Below are 20,783 nucleotides of genomic sequence, written 5' to 3' on the forward strand. Positions count from 1 at the left end.
TTAAGTCTCAACATTAAGAGTAGCAGATATAGAGAAATATCCTCTCACCAATAAGACACTCCTGGCCTGATTCATACTAGCCTGGGTTGGGTCCTGTGCTTATTCTAGAGCTAATCTCAATGACCAGAAGAATGGGATATGCTGATGACTTTGGACAGTAGAGCCCAATCCTAAACCTGAGGGTGGGGTCAACATTACCCAAAAACTTGTAAGAGTTTGGGATGAGGTGGTTTACCTGAAGAATTTGGTGTTGCTTTTTTTTTTTTTTTTTTAAATAATCAGAAAGTTGAATTGGATGCCAGATAGCAAGATACATCCTCTGTAATATCCAACACATACATTGTAACTTTTATCCAGATAATAGCAAAAAAAAAAAAAAAAATTATTGACTACTTACTCTGTTTATACCAGGTAGAATGAGTAAAAAATCTCTGGGCAAAAAGTAGGATTATGACTTATGCTAAGAGTTGTCTTCCTAAGGAACCTTATGTAGCATTTTCTAAGTTTTGTGAAATTTGGTGTGTGGTTTTTCCCTGTAAATCTGGGTTACTGTTATCTGTAAGTACTGTGTTTGGGCTTCTCCAGGGCTTTGAACCTAGTACTTTTCTCTCTCTTGTCTTTCTATGTCGTTACTACGTAGCATCACTTTCCTTTTTTAACCTTGGTCTTCTAAACACGTATAGATCTAAAATCTTAGGTTTCCAGTTCTGTAAAACAAGTTAGTATTCTAGTTAAATTCTGTTTACTTGAAGAATACAAATACAAATAGCTTGACCAGGGCGACTTTTCTCTTGTGTGTTCATCACTGTATCACGCAGCTCATTCGGACTGATCTCGCGGGGAGTCGTTAATGTAATATCTGATTACATCCTGTGTTTACAATTGAACAATTTCTCTTTGCTCTTGGGAAGCAAATGGCAATCATTTCTTTGCGAGAGTGGTTTGATAGCACATATCATAACATATTTAGTATGCTGTAATTGTAATTAATGCCAGTTTCTAATGTTGGATTGGATGTAGACCGTTTGGAATAAGAGAGTTTTACATATTTTCAAGTAGCGATGTGGTGATAAAATAGTTCCAATTATCAGACTTGTAAATGAAGAATGATCATTGTTTACCTTTTTTGCTATGTGGTTGATTTAAAAATCAGATCTCTTAGTTTTGTAGAAAAAAGTATAACTTAAAAAATTAACAAAGGAAAAGCATTGGAGTCAAAATAACGACAGTTACTCTTTTTCTCATTTTTTTCTCCACAGTGATCCTGGTGGAGGGATTGAAATGTCTGAGTTTATCCGAGAGGCCACACCCCCAGTTGGTTGCAGTTCCAGAAATTCTTATGCCGGTCTAGATCCAAGCAACCAGGTAGGAACCTGTGCTGTTTTATTTTGCCTTTTTCCCTCCTCCTGATGGTGGTCTCCGTTATTCTCATGTCTTTAAGTCGGCTGATGTTTTGTCATATTTTTCTGATTAATATTTTTAATTGTTTATTAATAACATCTTTAGTAATATTCTTTTTAACTTACTTTTCACATTGATTAATTACATATTTTTGAGCATTACTACAGACTCATCTTTGGGTGTATAGTTTTGATTATAACGATTGTGAATACCTTTAGGAAATTTAGGTTCCACCTTGCACTGTTTTATTTACCTTCACATCATCTGTATTGGAGAGGTGTAGATGTCTGTGGTTACCCCCGGTTTAAATGTGGCCAAAAAATAAAAATAAAAGTAAATGCTGAAAATCTCTCAGTGTTCAAGATGTTGAATGGTAAGCCTAAAAGTAAAATACAAATTTGCTTTTACCAGTTTTAATGTCTTTCTACTATGTAACTTTTAACTTAAAATGGTAACTCTTAAAGTATTACTTCAAAACTTGGCTGGACCTTTGCTGCTCTAGTTCTCTTACTCATCCTAAATACCTGGATACTAATCAAAGTCCCAGTTACTCCTACTGTTCTTCTCAGCAGATGATTTCATTGGGTAGAGTAAAATTCTATGAACTGTGTTGGAAATGTTCACGGTCTTCTCATAGTAGACCTTTACATAACTATAGATTTTAGTGGTTGTTATGTCAGTCCTTTCATTACATAGAAAAAGAAATAGCTGATTTATATCAGGGTCTGGACTAGACCTCCCTTCTCACTCCAGTCTTCCTGTTATCATACGACACAGCTTGTGGATTGAAACCATTCTTCTCTTTTCTCCTGCCTTTCTGTCCTAGAGAGAGACTTAGTCATCCTTATTTTCTGGTGTAACTAACTTCTTGTAACTATCCTACATTTCTCAAGATTTTCAAACACCTTATGGTGTTGACCCTTTCTCTTGCAGATGGAGTACTTATTTATATGGCACTTTATAAGGCTCTACAGAGTAGATTTTCCTCTTTTTTTCCTCCTGTCTTATATACTGCCTTGTGTACAGTTGACTTTAAATTAATGATTGCTAATTATCTTTATGTGTCTAGGTAATAAAACATTAGAGGTAGATCAGACCTAGCTTCTCATTTAACAAATGAGTAAATAGCAGACATAATTCTGCCAATTTTGTCCTGTAGTCTTCTACCTCTCTGCATTGGTAGCCCTAAGAACAATGTTATGAAAAACACTATATGAATCAAAATCTTGAACAGGGTCTTGTTTTCTAATATATTTTGATAGAAGATTTGACTCTATTTGATTAGCATGTTCATGATTTAAAGTGAATGACTAAACTGTTGAAGGTAACAGTTTTGGTTGTGATCGATTATAGTACAGAACATGTAGGTTCTTAAATTTGTCTTCCTTCCATAACAAACTCATAGAATGGGAGATGTCAGAGTTTTTTTTTGTTGTTGTTGTTGTTGTTGTTGTTTGTTTGTTTAAAGACTGTGAAAAGAGCTATGACATATTAATTAGATTGATACTTTTTTTTTTCTGAGATAGAATCTTGCTCTGTCATCCAGGCTGGAGTGCAGTGGCACAATCTTGACTCACTGCAACCTCCGTTTCCCAGGTTCAAGCCGTTCTCGTGCCTCAGCCTCCCAAGTAGCTGGGATTACAGGTGTCTGCCACCACACCTGGCTAATTTTTTTGCATTTTTAGTAGAGACAGGGTTCACCATGTTGCCCAGACTGCCTCGAACTCCTGACCTCAGGTGATCTGCCCACCTCAGCCTCCCAAAGTGCTGGGATTACAGATGTGAGCCACCATGCTCAGCCTTAGATTGATACTTTTTGTTACAAATTTTACAATGCCTTTTTGAAGACAAGGGTTACTATCCTTGATCCTGTTTTTTTTTTGTTGTTGTTGTTGGCCTTGTGTTTCTCTCAGTTTCTTTTTATAGAATGAAATAACTCAATTCTTGAATATGGCTGCATGTTTTGTATTCTTAATTAACCCTGGGCTTTCTTCTTATTGACAAATGTAGGTAGTATCAGACCCCCAGAAAGTAAGCCTAGACTTCTCCAATCATCTTTTGGAGACCTTTTTTCCTTTTTGTAATAGGACAGATGGAAGGGCCAGCAATGGCCAGGCACTTTTGGATCCTGTGACCTTGGCATCCTGTCTGTTGGAACTTGCCTGTTTGTTTTAGGGAGGGAGTCCCTTATTGACTGTGATTAAAGCATGTGTGCATGTTGTTAAACACACAGCATACCTTTTACTTAAAATAATAACTTTTTAATAAAAATGGGCAAATATTGGACGTTATTGTGCTACTTGGATTTTAGTGTTTTTGTTTTATAATATTTATGACAAAATAAATGGTGCCATAATTATTCTTACCCTTTAGAGAAGCTGAAGTGAGGAGGTAGAGTCAGTGTGCAGATTGCTGGAGATGTTACCGTTATAGACATACTGTTGTTTCTTGTATGTGTTTTATTATAGAATGTGTAAGATACTGCTACGCATTATCGTATTTTATGTGAATTTCTTGTGTACTAAACCGTGAACCCGCTGACCATAGTAGCTACATTGCAGTCATTGTTACCATTCTTTCCTTCACCTCTGCCTTTTTCCCTTTCATCTTCTACCCTCCATTTCCATTCTTTCTTTTCTCCACCTTCATTCTCTCCTTACCTCTTTCTCTTTCCTTTTGTCACTTTTCTACCTTCAAATATTTTAGTGCCCAATAGTATTCAAGGCATTCTACTTAGTGTGGGTTGGGGAGTGGGTCTTATACTGAAAGAGATTGTGATCTTATAGTAGATGTGATATAAGTAACCAAAGATAAAGATGTGATATATTTACCAAGGGGCCAGGCGTGGTGACTTATGCCTGTAATCTCAGCACTTTGGGAGGCCGAGGCAGGTGGATCACGAGGTCAGGAGATCAAGACCAGCCTGGCTAATATGGTGAAACCCTGTGTCTACTAAAAATACAAAAAATTAGCTGGGCGTGGTGGCATGCACCCGTAGTCCCAGCTACCCAGGAGGCCGAGGCAGGAGAATAGCTTGAACTTGGGAGGTGGAGGTTGCAGTGAGCTGAGATGGCACCACTGCACTCCAGCCTGGGCAACAGAGCGAGACTCTGTCTCAAAAAACAAACAAACAAACAAAAACTGAAGTAAAAATTGCTGTAGGAATGGTACAGAAGAAGAGCTAATGATTTCATGGGATAAAGTAATTGTTTCCAGCTGGAGAGACAGGCATAGCTTCTTGGTGGAGGTGGCCTTGCCTGATATGCTCTCTAGTTAGAAGTAACCTTTCTTCCCTGGTATCCATAATCCTTCCTATGGCACTTGTCATAGAGAAGAAACAGTGGAATATTTTAGTTTATGCAAAGCACTTAAATAAAAAACTTCACCCCCAGGTGTAGAAATATACTATTTTTTCTTAATTTTTAAATTTTCATTTTTAGGAAATTTAACAAGTGAGGGTAAACAGGAAAATTAAAATAATACATAATGTCATAATTGATTGTATCATGAACATTAATATCATTAAGTGTTTTTCTACAGTGACACTTTGGGGAATGCATTGCATTTGGATGTACTATAGTTTATATTCTGGACGCCCTGTTGTTTCACATGTAAATAGTCATGATTCTTAGATATTTTGAGGGGAAGTATAATGCAGAAAAGTATGAAGAATAAAATGTAACTACTCTATTATACCTGTTAAGAATGTTTTTGTCAGCAAGTAGTAGAATACTCAACTAATAGTGACTTAAAGAAATAGTTGTTTTTCACCTAAATCTGGAGGTGATTGTGTGACATTTATTTAGCAGCCTAATGTTAGGCCTCTGGATTGGCATCTCTGCAGTTCTCTAGGCTTTTTCCTCAGGGTTGCAGGATGAGCACAGAAGCTTCAATCAAGACCCTGTTTGAAAAGTTAGGAAGCAAGCAGTGGTGTGGGACAGAGATTTTCCTTGATCACTTTCTTCTCAGACACACAAAGACGTTTTCCTGAAGCCCTCCAGCACATTCTCCCACACGTTCATTCACCAGAACTAGTTCATATACCTACCTCTAGACCGGGGACTGGGCCCACTTCTCATATATCAGAAGGTGTATGACTAATTTTGGAACAAAATAGGGAGATTGTTAAAGAAGGAGAAAGGGAATACTTTGTGAGCTTCTGAGCAAATGACTACCATATCCATATTAAATTTTTTTTTTTTTAAGTTTAAATTCCTAGATGGGTATCCATAAAATGGTGTTTTTGTTTTCTTGTTTGTGTTTAAATTTCTGTTTAGGAAGTTATGTTTAATTCTAGTAGAAAAATAGCATATGTTAATTCTGTAACTTATGTAGCAGGTGTAAGAATGAAACTTTCTTTTGTGATAAAATGCTTTTTTGGTTTTTTCTTGCTGGCAAATTGCAATGTCTTTTATGGCTAATTGAAAGCAGAAATTAGGAAAAACTAGAAGAACCAAGCTTAATAAAATAGTTCAAAATTATTACAAAGCTTATTTTTTATTGACTAACTCAAGAGTTTATTTGTAGTTTCAACCTATATATGTATGCTTATTTTTATTTACTTTTTCACTGGCATGTAACTTATACAGCATAGTACATACCTTCAGTGTACAGCTAAGTAAATTTTTACATCTGTGTGCACCCATTCAGTTGCCATCCAGATCAAGAAAGGCCCTCATGCCCCTTCAAAGTCAACATTAACCTATATTTTGAGTGTATTTTTTGTCGTATACACCTAACTAAATCAAACCAATGAAGAGGAAGACTTAGTAAAGTATAAAGTATTATATGAATGTTCTTAATTTTATTTTACAATGCTAACTTTGCTTGACTGTTTTCTTCTTAGAATCCATGGAAACAAGTTATAGGAAGAGTTGCTGAGACTTGCTGATTTAGTAACTGTTATCTTTGATTTCCTTAATGTGGAATTTGTAGTACTTATTTATATTATTTTCATGGTAGTATAATAAATAATGGCTGTGAAATTTTAGGAAAGTGTTAAACTATCTTGAATATAAGCACTAAAAGCTCAACAATCAGGTTTTAATTTTCTCCTTACAGTTTGTGCTAAAAATTCCTTTTTCATGGATGCCTTAGACTTTTATTGATTTATTTTTTAATGTTCTGTCTATGAAGAAGTACTTACTTTTTGTCTCCAACTAAAGAAGGTACATAATGATACACTAACAATTTGATGGTAAGACTTAATGTTGCACTTGGTAGCATATGTTAATGTTTGTCTGCCAAACCTTCCTTTTATACCCTAAGAAGTCTAAATGTATTTCAGGTAGACATAAAGCCTGGTTTTGCTTTTGTTTATAACATGAACATATCATGGTGTAGTATAAAAATGATAGTTGTATGACATGAGTTGCTTGAGATTGGAGGATCTGGCTTTTGGTGGGGCTCCATCAGTCCTGAGCACACAGAGGGATTGGGTAGCTCTGCACATCAGTAAGACACGTGCAGCCTGTGCCACAGCCAACAGGTTAAGTGGCTCCAATAGAGCTTGTCCAACAAGTATCTTTTAATATTGATAAAAGTGACCAATAACATGTTTTGGTCATATAATTTTGTTTGATAATCTTGCTAGTCTGTATTGATAATGACATAGCTAGCATTTTAATTAGTTTTACTTACTTCATGTCATATTTTCAGATTGGATCTGGTTCCTCGCGTCTTGGAACAGCAGCAACTATTAAAGGTAGGTGTGATCTAACTTAAAAGTTGCCCCTGACTTTCCCTTTCATTTTGGTTGTAGTGAAGGTAACAGTATTATACATTCACATGTAATGAAAAAAATCATTCTTGAAATTATTTTATAGATAAAATTATCTATCTTATTAAAAGTTGCTTGACTATTAAAGGTAGATGTGATCTAACTTGAAAGTTGCCTCTGACTTTCCCTTTCATTTTGGTTGTAGTGAAGGTAACAGTACTGTACTTTCAAATGTAATGAAAAAAATCATTCTTTAAATTATTTTATAGATAAAATTATTTATCTTATTAAAGGTTGCTTGACTTAAATTGTGTTCTCTTTCATCATCCAAATTTCACAAAAGTGACCACTTACATTACATTGCATGAATTACATAAGTTTTGATCTACAAGAAACTTCCTTGCCTTAGAGGGAAAACACTTTTGTGGGTTTTAGTGGGGTTCATGGAAAACTAAATAATGTGATGTGAAACCTTTGAGTATGGGCACAAATGAAACAACAAAAAAAAGTAAGTTATTTTCTGCTGTTTGATCTATTCAGATAATTCATATTGTTTTTACCCTACAGTTTTTTAGGTTACTAATTTTCCCTGGGAAGGAAATTCATGTTGGTTCGAGTTATGTAATTTGCATTCCTTTTAAAAATCCACTTCTTTTTAAAGAAATAGTTTTATTAGTTTACATTTTGAAGCTTTCCATGTTATATTGTTTGGTTTGTAGTTCTGTGAGAATAATTAAATGCTCTGATAGTCCATGATACTTCCTGTTAGTTCAGTGCATCTTCCATTATTGTAACCTTTGATACACAAAAACTGCTTTAGTTGATAGACATCAGTACTCCTTGATGTATTAATACTTCCTTGGTTGGGCCACACTACAGCCTTACTGTTAATATAAGGTCCTCACATGTTTCTCTTAACTTTGTAGGAGATACAGACACTGCCAAGACTTCTGATGATATCAGTTTAAGTCTGGGCCAAAGTTCTAGTCTTTGTAAGGAAGGAAGTGAAGAACAAGGTAAGAACATTATACTTTACCATGATGTCATATACTGTGGTGATCAGAGTTAATTTGTAGAATATACTGTGTACAATCTGGCAGGAGTTTATAACAATTTAATATGGTATTTAAGGAGACATTAATATAAAATGTTACTGGGATAGTAGTAATACAGAGTTATACAGGCTTTTAGCTTACTGGAACTCAGTTATACATGTTCTGCCAGATAAATATGGAGAAATTCTATGAGCATATGCCCCAGAGTGAATATGAGATGAGAGATAAGAATCTGCTATTCTTTTAGTTGGTCAGACCAAGTAGCCCAGCTTAGGGATAACCTAGTATGTAAAACTGTTACTTTCCTTCGGTACAATCTCTAAATGCCAGCTGCTTCATCTCCTGCCAACTGCAAAAACAGCAGTAAGTTTTGACGTAGTGTCTTAGTTCATGTGCATTGCTATAAAGAAATACCTGAGACTGGGTAACTTGTAAAGAAAAGAGGTATATTTGGCTTACGGTTCTTCAGGCTGTACAAGAAGCATGGTGCCAGCACCTGCTTCTGGTGAGAACCTCAGGAAGCTTCCAATCATGGTGGAAGGGGAAGGGGAGCTGGCATGTCACATGGTGAGAGAGGACGAGAAGAGAGAGGGGAGGGGTGCCATGCCTGCTCTGTTAAACAGTCAGCTCTTGTGTGAACTAATAAACTGAGAATTCACTCATTACCGCAGAGGTGGCAGCAAGCCATTCATGAAGGATCCACCCTCATGACTCAAACACCTCCCACCAGGCCCCATGTCTAACATTGGTGATCCACGTGAAATTTGGAGGGGGACAAATAGCCAAACCATATCACAGAGAAGTAACTTGCTGTTGGACCTACTGAGAAACCGTGCATCTATTACCAACATGGTACCTTCCTGTAGCAGATTGTTAATAGAAATTTTGGCTATTTGTGATTTTTTTTCTTCAACTCAATTGTAAATGAATATTTTGAATTTTATTGAGTCTTTTTAAACTCACATTTTCATGTTTGATTTCCAATTTTCAAACATAAAGCAACAGATATGTCATCCCCATTTTCTAATGGAGATTTTCCAAAGTTCTGTAATCAGAACCTGAACCAGAACTAGGTTAGAAACTTTTCTCACTATTGCCACCGTGTTATAACCCTGTTATTTTTATTAACCTACGGGTGATGTTTGATGGGCAGACAGGCTGACAAATTTTTTATTCTTAATTATGAAACTTGTTTATGAGGCTACAAACGGATAACTAAATTATGACATTTGCCCATTCATTTAATATTTTTCCCAGGTTGATTTCTTACAAGCATGTTTTGTTACCGTTGGAATTTTAAGTTTATTATTGTAACTCTCTCCTTTTTTTGAATTACCGTACCCTCTCATTGTTTCTTTGCTTCTGTGGACTCTCTTATCTAACCTTATACCTCATTCCTAAAACCGAAAAGACCTTTACATGTACTGTGTGGGCGGGGCACAGTGGCTTATGCCTGTAATCCCAGCACTTTGGGAGGCTGAGGTGGGTGGAGTTTGAGACCAGCCTGGGCAACATGGCGAAACCCTGTCTCTACTAAAAATACAAAAATTATCCAGGATAGTGGTGCACACCTGTAATCCTAGTTACTCAGGAGGCTGAGGCACGAGAATTGCTTGAACCTGAGAGGCAGAGGTTGTAGTGAGCCGAGATCATGTGACTGCACTCCAGCCTGGGTGACACTCAAATAAATAAACAAACACACATACATAGGTACGTACATATCTATGTACGTACTGTGTGGTATGGAAACTTAAAAAGAAAATTAAAGGTGAATCAACTGGCTGTGGTGGCTGATGCCTGTAACCCCAGCATTTTGGGAGGCCAAGGCAGGAGGATTGCTTGAGTCCAGGAGTTTGAATCCAGCCTTGGTAACATAGTGAGATGCCTGTCTCTACAAAAAATAATAAAAAAATTTAGCCAGGCATGATGGTATGTGCCTATAGTCTCAGCTGCTTGGGAGGCTGAGGTGGGAGGATCGCTTGATCCCAGGAGGCTGAGGTAGCAGTAAGCTGTGATAATGCCACTGCACTCCAGCCTGGGCAACAGAGGGAGACCCTTCCTCTCTCAATCAGTCAACCAATCAATCAGTCAATATCAATTTCTTTGAGAAGTACAATATCCTTTTCTATAATATGAGACCATCACAGTGTCTCAACAACCAGATAATAATCTTAGAGGGGTTGGTGCCCTTGCGTTTAGGGATTATATATCTTATTTTATATCTGGAAAGTACCATATACAAACAAGATTTTTATAGTCTGGTAGGTTGGGAATTCTATACACACAGATCTACCCTTGCAACTATATATTAACATAGACAGTGATGTCTAACATTCACTGGGTGCATACTATTGGTCAAGTTTGGGGTCGGCATACTTTTCTGTGAAGGACCAAATAGCTTTGTAGGCCATGTGGTCTCTCTTGCTACTTAGCTACTCAACTCTGCCACTGTAGAGTGAAAGGAGTCATAAACAATACATAAATAGTGGGCATGGCTGTGCCAGCCTAAAATTTGGTTTACAGAAACAAGTTTGAGGGCTGGATTTGGCTTCATGGGGCTTAGTTTGTCAACCCCTGGTTTAAGTCCTCTTCTAAGCATTTTATATGCATTTACCCAGTTAATCTTCACTATAAACATTTGAAGTTGGTACTGTTATTATTCTCACTTTACAGATGAACATGTTACTGCTTAGAGAGAAGTTATAAGAAACTTGCTCAAAGTCACGCAGCTACAAAGTGACAGTCCTATAATCCAAATCTGGTTTTGAATTAGGCTTTTTAAAATCTATACTATACTACTTTCATATAGTTTTAAAACTGGCTTTTATCATGCAACATTTTTCCGTATATTTAACATTTAAAAAATATTGTTGAGTACTCTTGGCACTGTTTTAAGTACTGGAAGTAAATCAGTGAACAAAAAGACAAAAAGTTCCACTCTCATGTGGCTTCCATACTATTAATATGGAATCATACCGGTAGAAATCAACATATACTGTAGTAAGTAGAGACAGAAGATAGGGATTGGTGGGGACTAGGGAAACTTTAATTTTAAATAGAGCAGTTGAGGGCAAGCCTCTCTGAGAGCAAAGACCTGAAGAAGGAGGAGTGAGCTCTCAGGATATCTGAGGGGAGGGGCCCCCTCCACGCAGAGGGAACAACAAGGGCAAAGCCCCAAAGCGGGAGCATGCCTGTCAAGTTTGAGAGATATTGTGGCTGGCTCAGAGTAAGTGAAGGGCCAAACAGTATGGAGTTTTGTAAGCCATCTTAAATGTGCTAATTTTAATTCTGAGTGAGATGAGGAACTGCTAAAGGGTTGTATTTCATTTCGGCGGAATCACTCTGGCTCCTATTTTGAGGAATATATTAAAAGGGGCAAAAGTTGAAGCAGGAGCTCACTTAGCAGATGATTGCAGCAATCCAGAGCACAGATCAGAGTAGTGAGAAGTAGTCTGACTGTGTGTGTGAGATACTAAAAAGATAGGTTATGGATTTGGATATACTGTGTGAGAGAAGTAGTGGTCATGGATGACTCAAAGGCTTTTGAGTTAAGCATCAGGGAGGATGGGGGCCTGCCACCTGAAGCGGGGAAGACTGAGGAGGAGCAGATTCGGGGTGGGGAGAGCATGGAGGGTAAGTTAGGGGGTTCAGTTCAGGGCATATCAGGTGCTGTTAGACCTGTATACAGCAATGAGTAGATAGGTCCAGATTTCAGATAAGAGGTCTGGGTTGGGGGTTTTAGATTCAGGAGTTGTCAGTGGATAAATAAAAACAACAAAAATCAGTCATATCAGTTAAGGGGTTGGGTATTATGAAGTTGATGAAGTATCAGGGCAAGTATACTTGTTAGCTGCTTGGGGTTTCTGTGGCCTGACTTCTTGATCCAAATCCCTTTTCCTAGCTATGGTTTGGCGCCACCTAGTGGCAAATGTTCATGCTGGCTTTAATACCATTTGGGACTCTTACTCCTGTGGTTTGGATTTACAGGACAATGGCCTTTAGTTAGTTGGTTAACAGTTAGTTATTAGTTGACACTCATTTTGTCACCTGATTCAGGATGACTGGGGGAAAACAGGATATTGGGGTGTATCTTCAACTTTTTCACTTCTAAGATAATCTACAGTTTCCCTGCCTCTTGCTCATGTCTTCCCTTTCCAAGATCAGAACTTCAGACCATACCCATGTGAATATGAGGGCTGGGTAGAAGGTAGAGGAACTAGTTACAGGTATTTTTGAATTTTGGTTTGTCATGGGGATAGAGAACTGGATGAGATTTACAAAGGGGGTATAGGTAGAAAAGTGAAAAGTTCTAGCTGGGTGCCATGCTCACACCTGTAATCCCAGCACTTTGAGAGGCCAAGGTGGGAGGGTCGCTTGAGGCCAGGAGTTCAGTACCAGCCTGGGCAACATGGTGAAACCCTGTCTCTAAGAAAAACTATAAAAAATTACATGGGTGTGGTGCTGTGCACCTGTGGCCCAGCTACTTGAGAGGCTGAGGCAGGAGAATTGCTTGAGCCTGGGAGATCAAGACTGCAGTGAGCCATGATTGCACCACTGCACTCCAGCCTGAGTGACAGAGCAAGACTCTGTCTCAAAAGAAGAGAAGAAAAGAAAAAGTGAAAAGTTTTAAGATCTGAACCCTGTGCCTCTTTAGTTTAAGAAGTCCAGGAGACTGAGTAGGAACAATTAGTGAGATCAAAGGAAAAGCAAGACTGTTATCCCCATGTGATCAAGGAGAATGGACTGGCCACCTTCATCACGTGCTGCTTATAGGTCAGGTGATGTGAAGACTGAGACCTGACCATTGGATTGAACAGTGTAGAGGGTGTCGGTGACCTTGATAAGCACAGTCTTAGGGGAGTTGAATTGGAATACAAAGAGAGAATTGGAGGGGAAGAATCAGACAATGAATATAGACAACTCTTTCAGTGAATTTTTGTAAAGATGATAGCAAGCAGGAGAAGTAAAGATAAAGCAGGGATTTCGATTTTGTAAGATGTTGTAAGAGAAATAACAGCATGTTTGTATAATTGATTATTATCCATAATCAATTGATGGGGATGATCAGAGAGAGAAAGAAGGTACAATTTTTGTTTATAAAAGTAATATATATGTTAACTTTAGAAAATATAGTTAAGTATGAAGAAAAAATTTATACCTCTGCCACTGAGAAACTTCTTTTTGCATATCACTTTTTTCATATTTTTTTGCTTTGATATAATTCAGTGGTTTTTAGAATATTATGCATCCATCACCACTATCTAAATCAAGAACATTTTCATTACGCAGAAAGAAACCTGCACCCATTACACTCCCCATTTCCTCTTCAAGCAGCCCCTGACAACCTCCAGTTTACTTTCTGTTTCTATGAATTTGCCTATTCTGGACATTTCATATAAACACAATTATATGTGTTTTTTTAATGTGTCTGGCTTCTTTCACTTACCTTATTCTGGCATGTATCAGGATGTTATTTCTTTTTATGGCTAACTGTGGTATATCACTTTCACATTTATAAAAATATATGCACGTATTCCATTAGCATTCATTTAAACTTACAGAACTGGATTTTTTTTTTTTTTTTTTTTTTTTTTTGAGACTGAGTCTTGCTCTGTTGCCCAGGCTGGAGTGCAGTGGTGAAATCTCAACTCACTGCAACCTTTGCCTCCCGGGTTCAAGCAATTCTCCTGCTTCACCCTCTCAAGTAGCTGGGATTACAGGCACCCACCACCACACCCGGCTAATTTTTCTATTTTTAGTAGAGACGGGGTTTCACCACGTTGGCCAGGCTGATCTCGAACTCCTGACCTCATGATCCATCTGCCTTGGCCTCCCAAAGTACTGGGATTACAGGCATGAGCCACTGCACCTGGCCAGTGCTACCTTTTTCACTGAATTATTTTCTCATATTATTACATAATCTTTGAAAATTTTTTTTGTGCCTGTATGAAATTATTAGTGGACTACATTTTCAACCATTATTTATAGGACATTGTTATACTTTTTGTGCTTTAAGAACTTTTATAATAACATGACATGAACAACTTTGTGCTAAAACCTTGGACGCATATTTGACTCTATCCTTTAGCAACGATTTCTTACCTTCAATTCAAGAATACCTTTTCAAGTTTCTTGGCCATATTGCGAGATTGCTTTAAGAAGGTTACACCAGTTGGTACCACCATGAGCAGTATGCCTTTCTTATTCTAAATGCCACTAATAACAATTGTTTAAAAAAAGTTTGATTTGATGAAAAATAGTATCTCTTTGTGTTGATTTGAGCCTCTTAACTTTGATACAATTTTTTTCATATGGGTAACAGTAAGAAAAAATGTATTTATTTGAAAATTTCCTGAAACCACCTAAATTTTTTCTGACAAAATTTAACCTTTTGTGGTATATTTGTTTAGCAGTATTGAAAAAAGTGCATGTATTAAAGTAAGTTTGGCTGTGTCTTTTAAAATGAAATACTTACATTTCTGTTTTATCAATTCCTCAGAAGGAAGTTGGTTTTGATCATTAGCATTTAAAAAATCTTTTGTTATCTTAGATTTAGTGATTTTCAACTACTTGCTCAGAGTCGCTAAGTTTTCTGTAAAATTCATATCCTTGAAATGTGAATATCACACCAACTGATAGTTGCTTTATTAGAGATATAGAGTTTTTAGAAATAACTATATCTCTATTTAATTATATCTCTATATAATTTAATACTACAAAAAATACAATGCTAGCTTTTAAATTTTGATATTTAGAAGATATAAGAACCCAACCACTGTAGCAGCTGTGTTGGGAAAATAATAAAGAACATGGGTTTTACTTACCTTGAAAACTTTAAAACGTAAGATAAAGTATAATTGGACATTTATAAACTCCAATTTTTATGGTACACTCCAGAGGCTATCCGTGAGTTTTTAATTAATTAATCATAGCAAAATCTACATTTAGATTTTTAAAAAGTACATAAACATTTTTAATAACTCATTCCTTTCTTTTAATCTTAGGGAGAAATGTCTACTTTGGTCATTGAGATTCTACTGGGAAGACTCAGATTTACTATAGAATCTATTATTTTACTTCGTCTATCCATCTATGACAAATAAGACAATAATTTTTATTTTTATTGAACTAACAGCAGGTTCAAATGTCCTTGTCTGGCAAAACATATATTTAAAAATCAGCTATTTTGCAGTTTGGTTGTCAAGCTATATTCCAAGATAAATTACAATGTAGGTAGGTAGGTAGGTGCATTGATTTATATCTATATTTACATTTATATATATAGTATGTATGATAAGTCACTAATCACTGGTCTGGATGGAGGGTTAAAGCAGTGATCTTACAGATACAAGAATATAAGTATTTTTTTCATGAAGTATTTTATAATTGCTATACCAATAATGAAAGATAAAAATTCAATATTTTACTCTGTAATTATTGCTGTTTTTACCATTCTGAACAGCAAGAGGATGTCTTAACATCATTATATCTTGTTTGGGCATTGGTCAGCCTATTTTTGTTGGTTTGTTTCTGATTACTCTAGGTTTTCTTGATTTGTAAAATAATTGTGTTAGCTTTTTGAAAGGATTTTAATATTGTGTTAGGTAAAATAATGATAGCCACCTTTAATTGTGACGGCATTGTGTCAAGCAATATATGTTATTAGCTCAGTTATTTCCTTGCCTATGACTCAGTGAAGTTGATGTCCCATTTTACAAATAAGGAAACAGATTTACAGGGGGTAACCCAAAGTTACCAAGTTAGTAAGTTGTAGACAGAGCTTGCCTAGAAATCCAGGCCTATTTTAAGTATAATCCTTTGTTGCCTCTTATTTTATTGTTGATAGTCTATAGAACTCTTTCTGAGGCCAATTGAAGAACTCAAAGTTTGGAAGTTCAGTTCAGTTCAGTTCGTGAGTAGAATGCTTTCTTTGTGCAGCTGTGAAACAGAAAGCAGCTCTTTGGTGAACTACTTGAGAAATTGTTTATACTTGATTTACTGTATGCAGTGAATTCTTGCCATTGTGAAACAGTAGAAAAGCAGATCATACATTTATTTTAACATTTCCAAACATGTGTTTGAAACAGATTTGGCAACTGATCGGAAGCTCTTTCGTCTTGTCTCCAATGACTCCTTCATCTCTATTCAGCCTTCCTTATCCTCTTGTGGACAGGACTTGCCAAGGGACTTCAGTGACAAAGTGAGCCTGCCAAGTCATAACCAGCACCACCACCATGTTGATCAGTCTCTGTCCAGTGCCTGTGACACAGAAGTAGCTTCTCTTGTACCTTTACATTCACACTCTTATAGAAAAGACCACCGGCCGCGAGGTGTACCACGGACTTCTAGCTCTGCTGTAGCTTTTCCAGACACTTCAATGAATGATTTTCCCCTTTATCAGCAAAGACGTGGGTTAGATCCAGTTAGTGAGTTAGAATCTTCCAAGCCTCTTTCTGGATCCAAAGAATCCTTGGTGGAAAATTCTGGTTTATCTGGGGAATTTCAGCTTGCTGGTGACTTGAAAATCAATACTTCTCAGCCACCCACAAAAAGTGGGAAGAGCAAACCTTTGAAAGCAGAAAAAAGCATGGACAGCTTGAGGAGCCTGAGCACACGGAGTAGTGGGTCAACAGAAAGCTACTGTAGTGGAACGGACCGGGACACTAACAGTACTGTCAGCAGCTATAAAAGTGAGCAGACCAGCTCAACTCATGTAGAGGGCGTCTTGTCAGAGCATGAGGAGTCTCCTAAAGCAGGAACAAAAAGTGGGAGGAAAAAGGAGTGCTGTGCAGGCCCAGAGGAGAAGAATAGCTGTGCCAGTGACAAAAGGACTAGCAGTGAAAAGATTGCCATGGAAGTGAGTACCAACAGTGAGGTTCATGAGGCCAAGGACCCCACCCCCTCCGAAGAGGTGCACAACCAGAGAGGTCTTAGCCCCTCTGCATCTGAAGAAGCCAATAAAAATCCCCATGCAAATGAATTTACTTCCCAAGGGGACAGACCACCTGGGAACACTCCGGAAAACAAAGAAGAGAAGAGTGATAAGTCAGCTGTTTCTGTGGATTCCAAAGTGTGTAAAGATGTTGGTGGAAAGCAAAAGGAAGGGGATGTTCGACCTAAATCTTCTAGCGTAATCCATCGGACAGCTTCTGCCCACAAGTCAGGCAGGAGACGGACAGGAAAAAAACGGGCTAGCAGTTTTGATTCAAGCCGGCATAGGGACTATGTTTGCTTTCGAGGAGTTTCTGGCACCAAGCCACACAGTGCTATATTTTGTCATGACGAAGACTCTAGTGATCAAAGTGACTTGAGCAGAGCATCAAGTGTTCAGTCTGCTCACCAGTTCAGCAGTGATAGCTCATCTAGCACTACTTCTCATTCCTGTCAGTCTCCTGAGGGCAGATACAGTGCTCTAAAGACCAAACACACTCATAAAGAAAGGGGCACAGACTCTGAACACACACACAAAGCTCATTTGGTTCCTGAAGGAACCAGCAAAAAGCGTGCAACACGACGGACTTCTAGCACAAATAGTGCCAAGACTCGTGCCCGAGTGTTGAGCCTGGACAGTGGCACAGTAGCATGTTTGAATGACTCAAACAGGTTAATGGCACCTGAAAGTATAAAGCCCTTAACCACTTCAAAATCAGATCTTGAGGCCAAAGAGGGAGAGGTGCTAGATGAGCTATCTTTATTAGGACGGGCTTCCCAGTTAGAGACAGTCACTCGATCTAGGAATAGCTTGCCAAACCAGGTTGCATTTCCTGAAGGGGAAGAGCAAGATGCAGTCAGTGGAGGTAAGTGAACTGTAAGAAGAGATTTCTCTAAGAGTCACTGCTTTTTCATACTATTAATTAGAGTAGTACTTACTAAAATAAGCTTCTGTTAATATTACCCCTTCCACTGTGTTATTAAAATAAGCTTTCTTGAATGGAGAAGTAGGTGGTTATCTTAGAAAAGGTTTTGGTATGAACCCCAAGAACGTATTTTTTTGGTTGCAATACTTGAATATGTCAATTTGTTCTTGATGGTGTCAAGAACACCAGTTTCTAAGCCAGTTGCCACCTGTTAATATTTTGCTGGGAATAACAAAAATTAGCCCTCTTCCTTTTTATAACAATAACAACAATAAAATATGTAGTTATTTAAGGGCACCAAACCAGTTTCAGTCATCTCTTATACAGTATATGACACTGAACTTTCAAAGTTAGATCACTCAGCCTGTTATATAAGAGTTTTCCAAATATTGCTTTAAATCTGATTATGTACATTGAGAATTGTGGCTCTTTTTTTAAGTCTGTATCTTTGGTTTTATTTCTTGCTTACTCAAGGTTCAGGTGTTAGGAAAATACTATTTTTTTCTATAATTTCACACATTATTCTTAAAGTTTATTAAATTCAGATGTGTAGTTTATATTGGCATTTGGTATCCATTAATTGATGTAAGATGCCTCCATAATAACAGTGATGGTGTTCTGGTTAAAGTAATAGCTTATTTATTTCAGGTTTTTGGAGAATTGTGCAAATTTGGATAGGTGATTTTATATTCTGTCAGTGTGTGTGTTGACCTCTTTATTTCAGAGTTGTTATTTCTTGCTGTTTTCTTCTGTCCAAGATAGTTTGTTTATTTGGTTCTGGTTTTTATGGAATCTGCTTCTTGAATAGAATCAGAAAAATCAGGTCTTTTGTTGTTAGTACCTTAGTTTTTTTAGCCTCTACCCCCATTCCCTTTATTTATGCTTCTGTCTTTAAAGTTTATGGTCTGTTTGATATAGTAATGTTCAGTCACTTATTAAAAGTTAAGCTGGATTTTGTTTGTACAAACATTCTGAAACATATGAATATATGCTTTTTCTCAAAGATGTGAATTTCACCCAAAGTATTTTAAAAGTCCATGTTGTGGTAAACATTTTCCTAGATTTTTTTGGGTGAAGTTTCTAGCCAGATTATTTCTAATGGGAACATAAAGAAATTATCTAGTACCTGAAGAAAAATGTAGTTTATCAAACGTAAATATTGAGAACTAACTATATCTGAAGTGGTTATAACCATTTGGTGACAATAGAGTAATTAAATTCTCTCGAGTCTTTGACCTGGATATAGTTCTCTTTTTTTGTAAACAACCTGAAATGCTTGTAGTGATTTCTCACACAAATCATATCAGGTATGTTCACAGTATGCAGGAAACCACTGGATTTTAAAGTATAGCTTAATTTTTAAAGTTATCAAAATGAATTTTAAGTGAACATGCTATGGTAGAAAAATATTACTGTTCTGAATATTGCTGAAAAGTAAATACTGAAAAAATATGTACAAAAGTATGTAGTAAATTCATACCTTTATATTTGAAATGTCATTTCCTTTTCATGGATACTGTTTTTTAGGAAAAGTTACTTGAAAGGTGTTATTTGCTTCTCAGTGCTGTTCTTTAAGCTGTATTAGCCCTCATTTTTCCAGGCTCTAGCTTTTGTTTTCTTTTGTTTGTACTCATTTCTTTTTATTTATTTAAATAACTCCATTAAATGTTAATAAGAAATAATGAAATAAAAATATCTTCTTTGGTGGAAGAAATGTAATAGTCTGTGTGCTGTTTAAAACTTTTTTTTTTGCCTAGGGAAGACATTGCACAGGCTATTTTTATTTGAGCTTCACTGGGTTTAGAATACAAATAAGAGCAAAACTAAAGCACTTAAATGTGTTGGGAGTTTTTAAACTGGTTTTTATCATAACTAAATATAGGGGTTTTGTTGGGAGTTTATTTGGGCTTTTTGAAAGTTTGGAGGTGGTGGGAGGGGATTTGTTTTGGTTCTCATTATTTAAAAATTACAGAGACTCTCAAATACTGTTTAAAGATATTTGTTTATGTTAACATTACCTGTTATAGCACTGTCTGACAATTTAGAAGAAATGTTTCTGGGCTGTCCTCCCTTACATACTGTACTACTGAAACCTGTCAACCAGTCATGTTACTGCTTGGCCATTCATATACCTAGGCATAAGCCATAGATAGAGTTTGTCCTGAAGAATATGAAGGTGTGGATAACCGATTTCTTTTCGTTTTATTTTAAGGTAGGTGGTGGTGGTAGTGTGGAGAGATGGAATTCAGGAAATATACTTTAAAGTACTAAAATAAAGTACTCTAAAATAGGAGGTAATCTAGTTTAGTGACATGGAGTCAAATACCTTTGTTAATATGTGGGCTCCACTGTTGTGACTCTAGGAAATCTACTTATAAACCTCAGCTTCCTCATCTTAGAACGAGATGATTATAGTATCTATCTCATAGGGTTGTTGTGAGGACTAGGCAGTTAATACACGAAAATGCTTATAACAGGGCCTGACACACAGTAAATGCTTACTAGTGCTGCTGTGACTATTCAAGGCCAGTTAGTTATGCTACACAATGTAGCCTGTCCTTTAACCTTATTAATTCAGTGGTATAAAATTAAAGTAGAAGAAAATGATTAAATGTAGAAATAAACTAGAGATAGTCTAAGTGTGCCATTGTGAAACTCATTAGTAAAAATAAAAAATATCTGATTCCCTAGTTTCTTACATAATGCTAATAGGAAAAACATTTTTTATTAACATCAATTAAGTGACAGGGA

At 36.8% G+C, this 20,783-nt stretch overlaps 1 protein-coding gene across 2 annotated transcripts in view; it reads left to right on the forward strand.

Annotated features, from left to right (window-relative positions):
* The window catches only part of PCNX1 (pecanex 1), a 205,880-nt gene that overhangs the window by 49,402 nt on the left and 135,695 nt on the right, over positions 1-20,783 (forward strand). For both annotated transcript variants that reach the window (XM_025391999.1, XM_025392000.1), the window contains exons 3-6: positions 1,260-1,365; positions 7,060-7,105; positions 8,047-8,136; positions 16,263-17,972. In XM_025391999.1, the coding sequence (XP_025247784.1) occupies positions 1,260-1,365; positions 7,060-7,105; positions 8,047-8,136; positions 16,263-17,972 (1,952 nt within the window). The remainder of the gene's footprint in view (positions 1-1,259; positions 1,366-7,059; positions 7,106-8,046; positions 8,137-16,262; positions 17,973-20,783) is intronic.

The sequence above is a fragment of the Theropithecus gelada genome, chromosome 7b (assembly GCF_003255815.1).
Source record: "Theropithecus gelada isolate Dixy chromosome 7b, Tgel_1.0, whole genome shotgun sequence".
In the NCBI taxonomy this organism is placed as follows: Eukaryota; Metazoa; Chordata; class Mammalia; order Primates; family Cercopithecidae; genus Theropithecus; species Theropithecus gelada.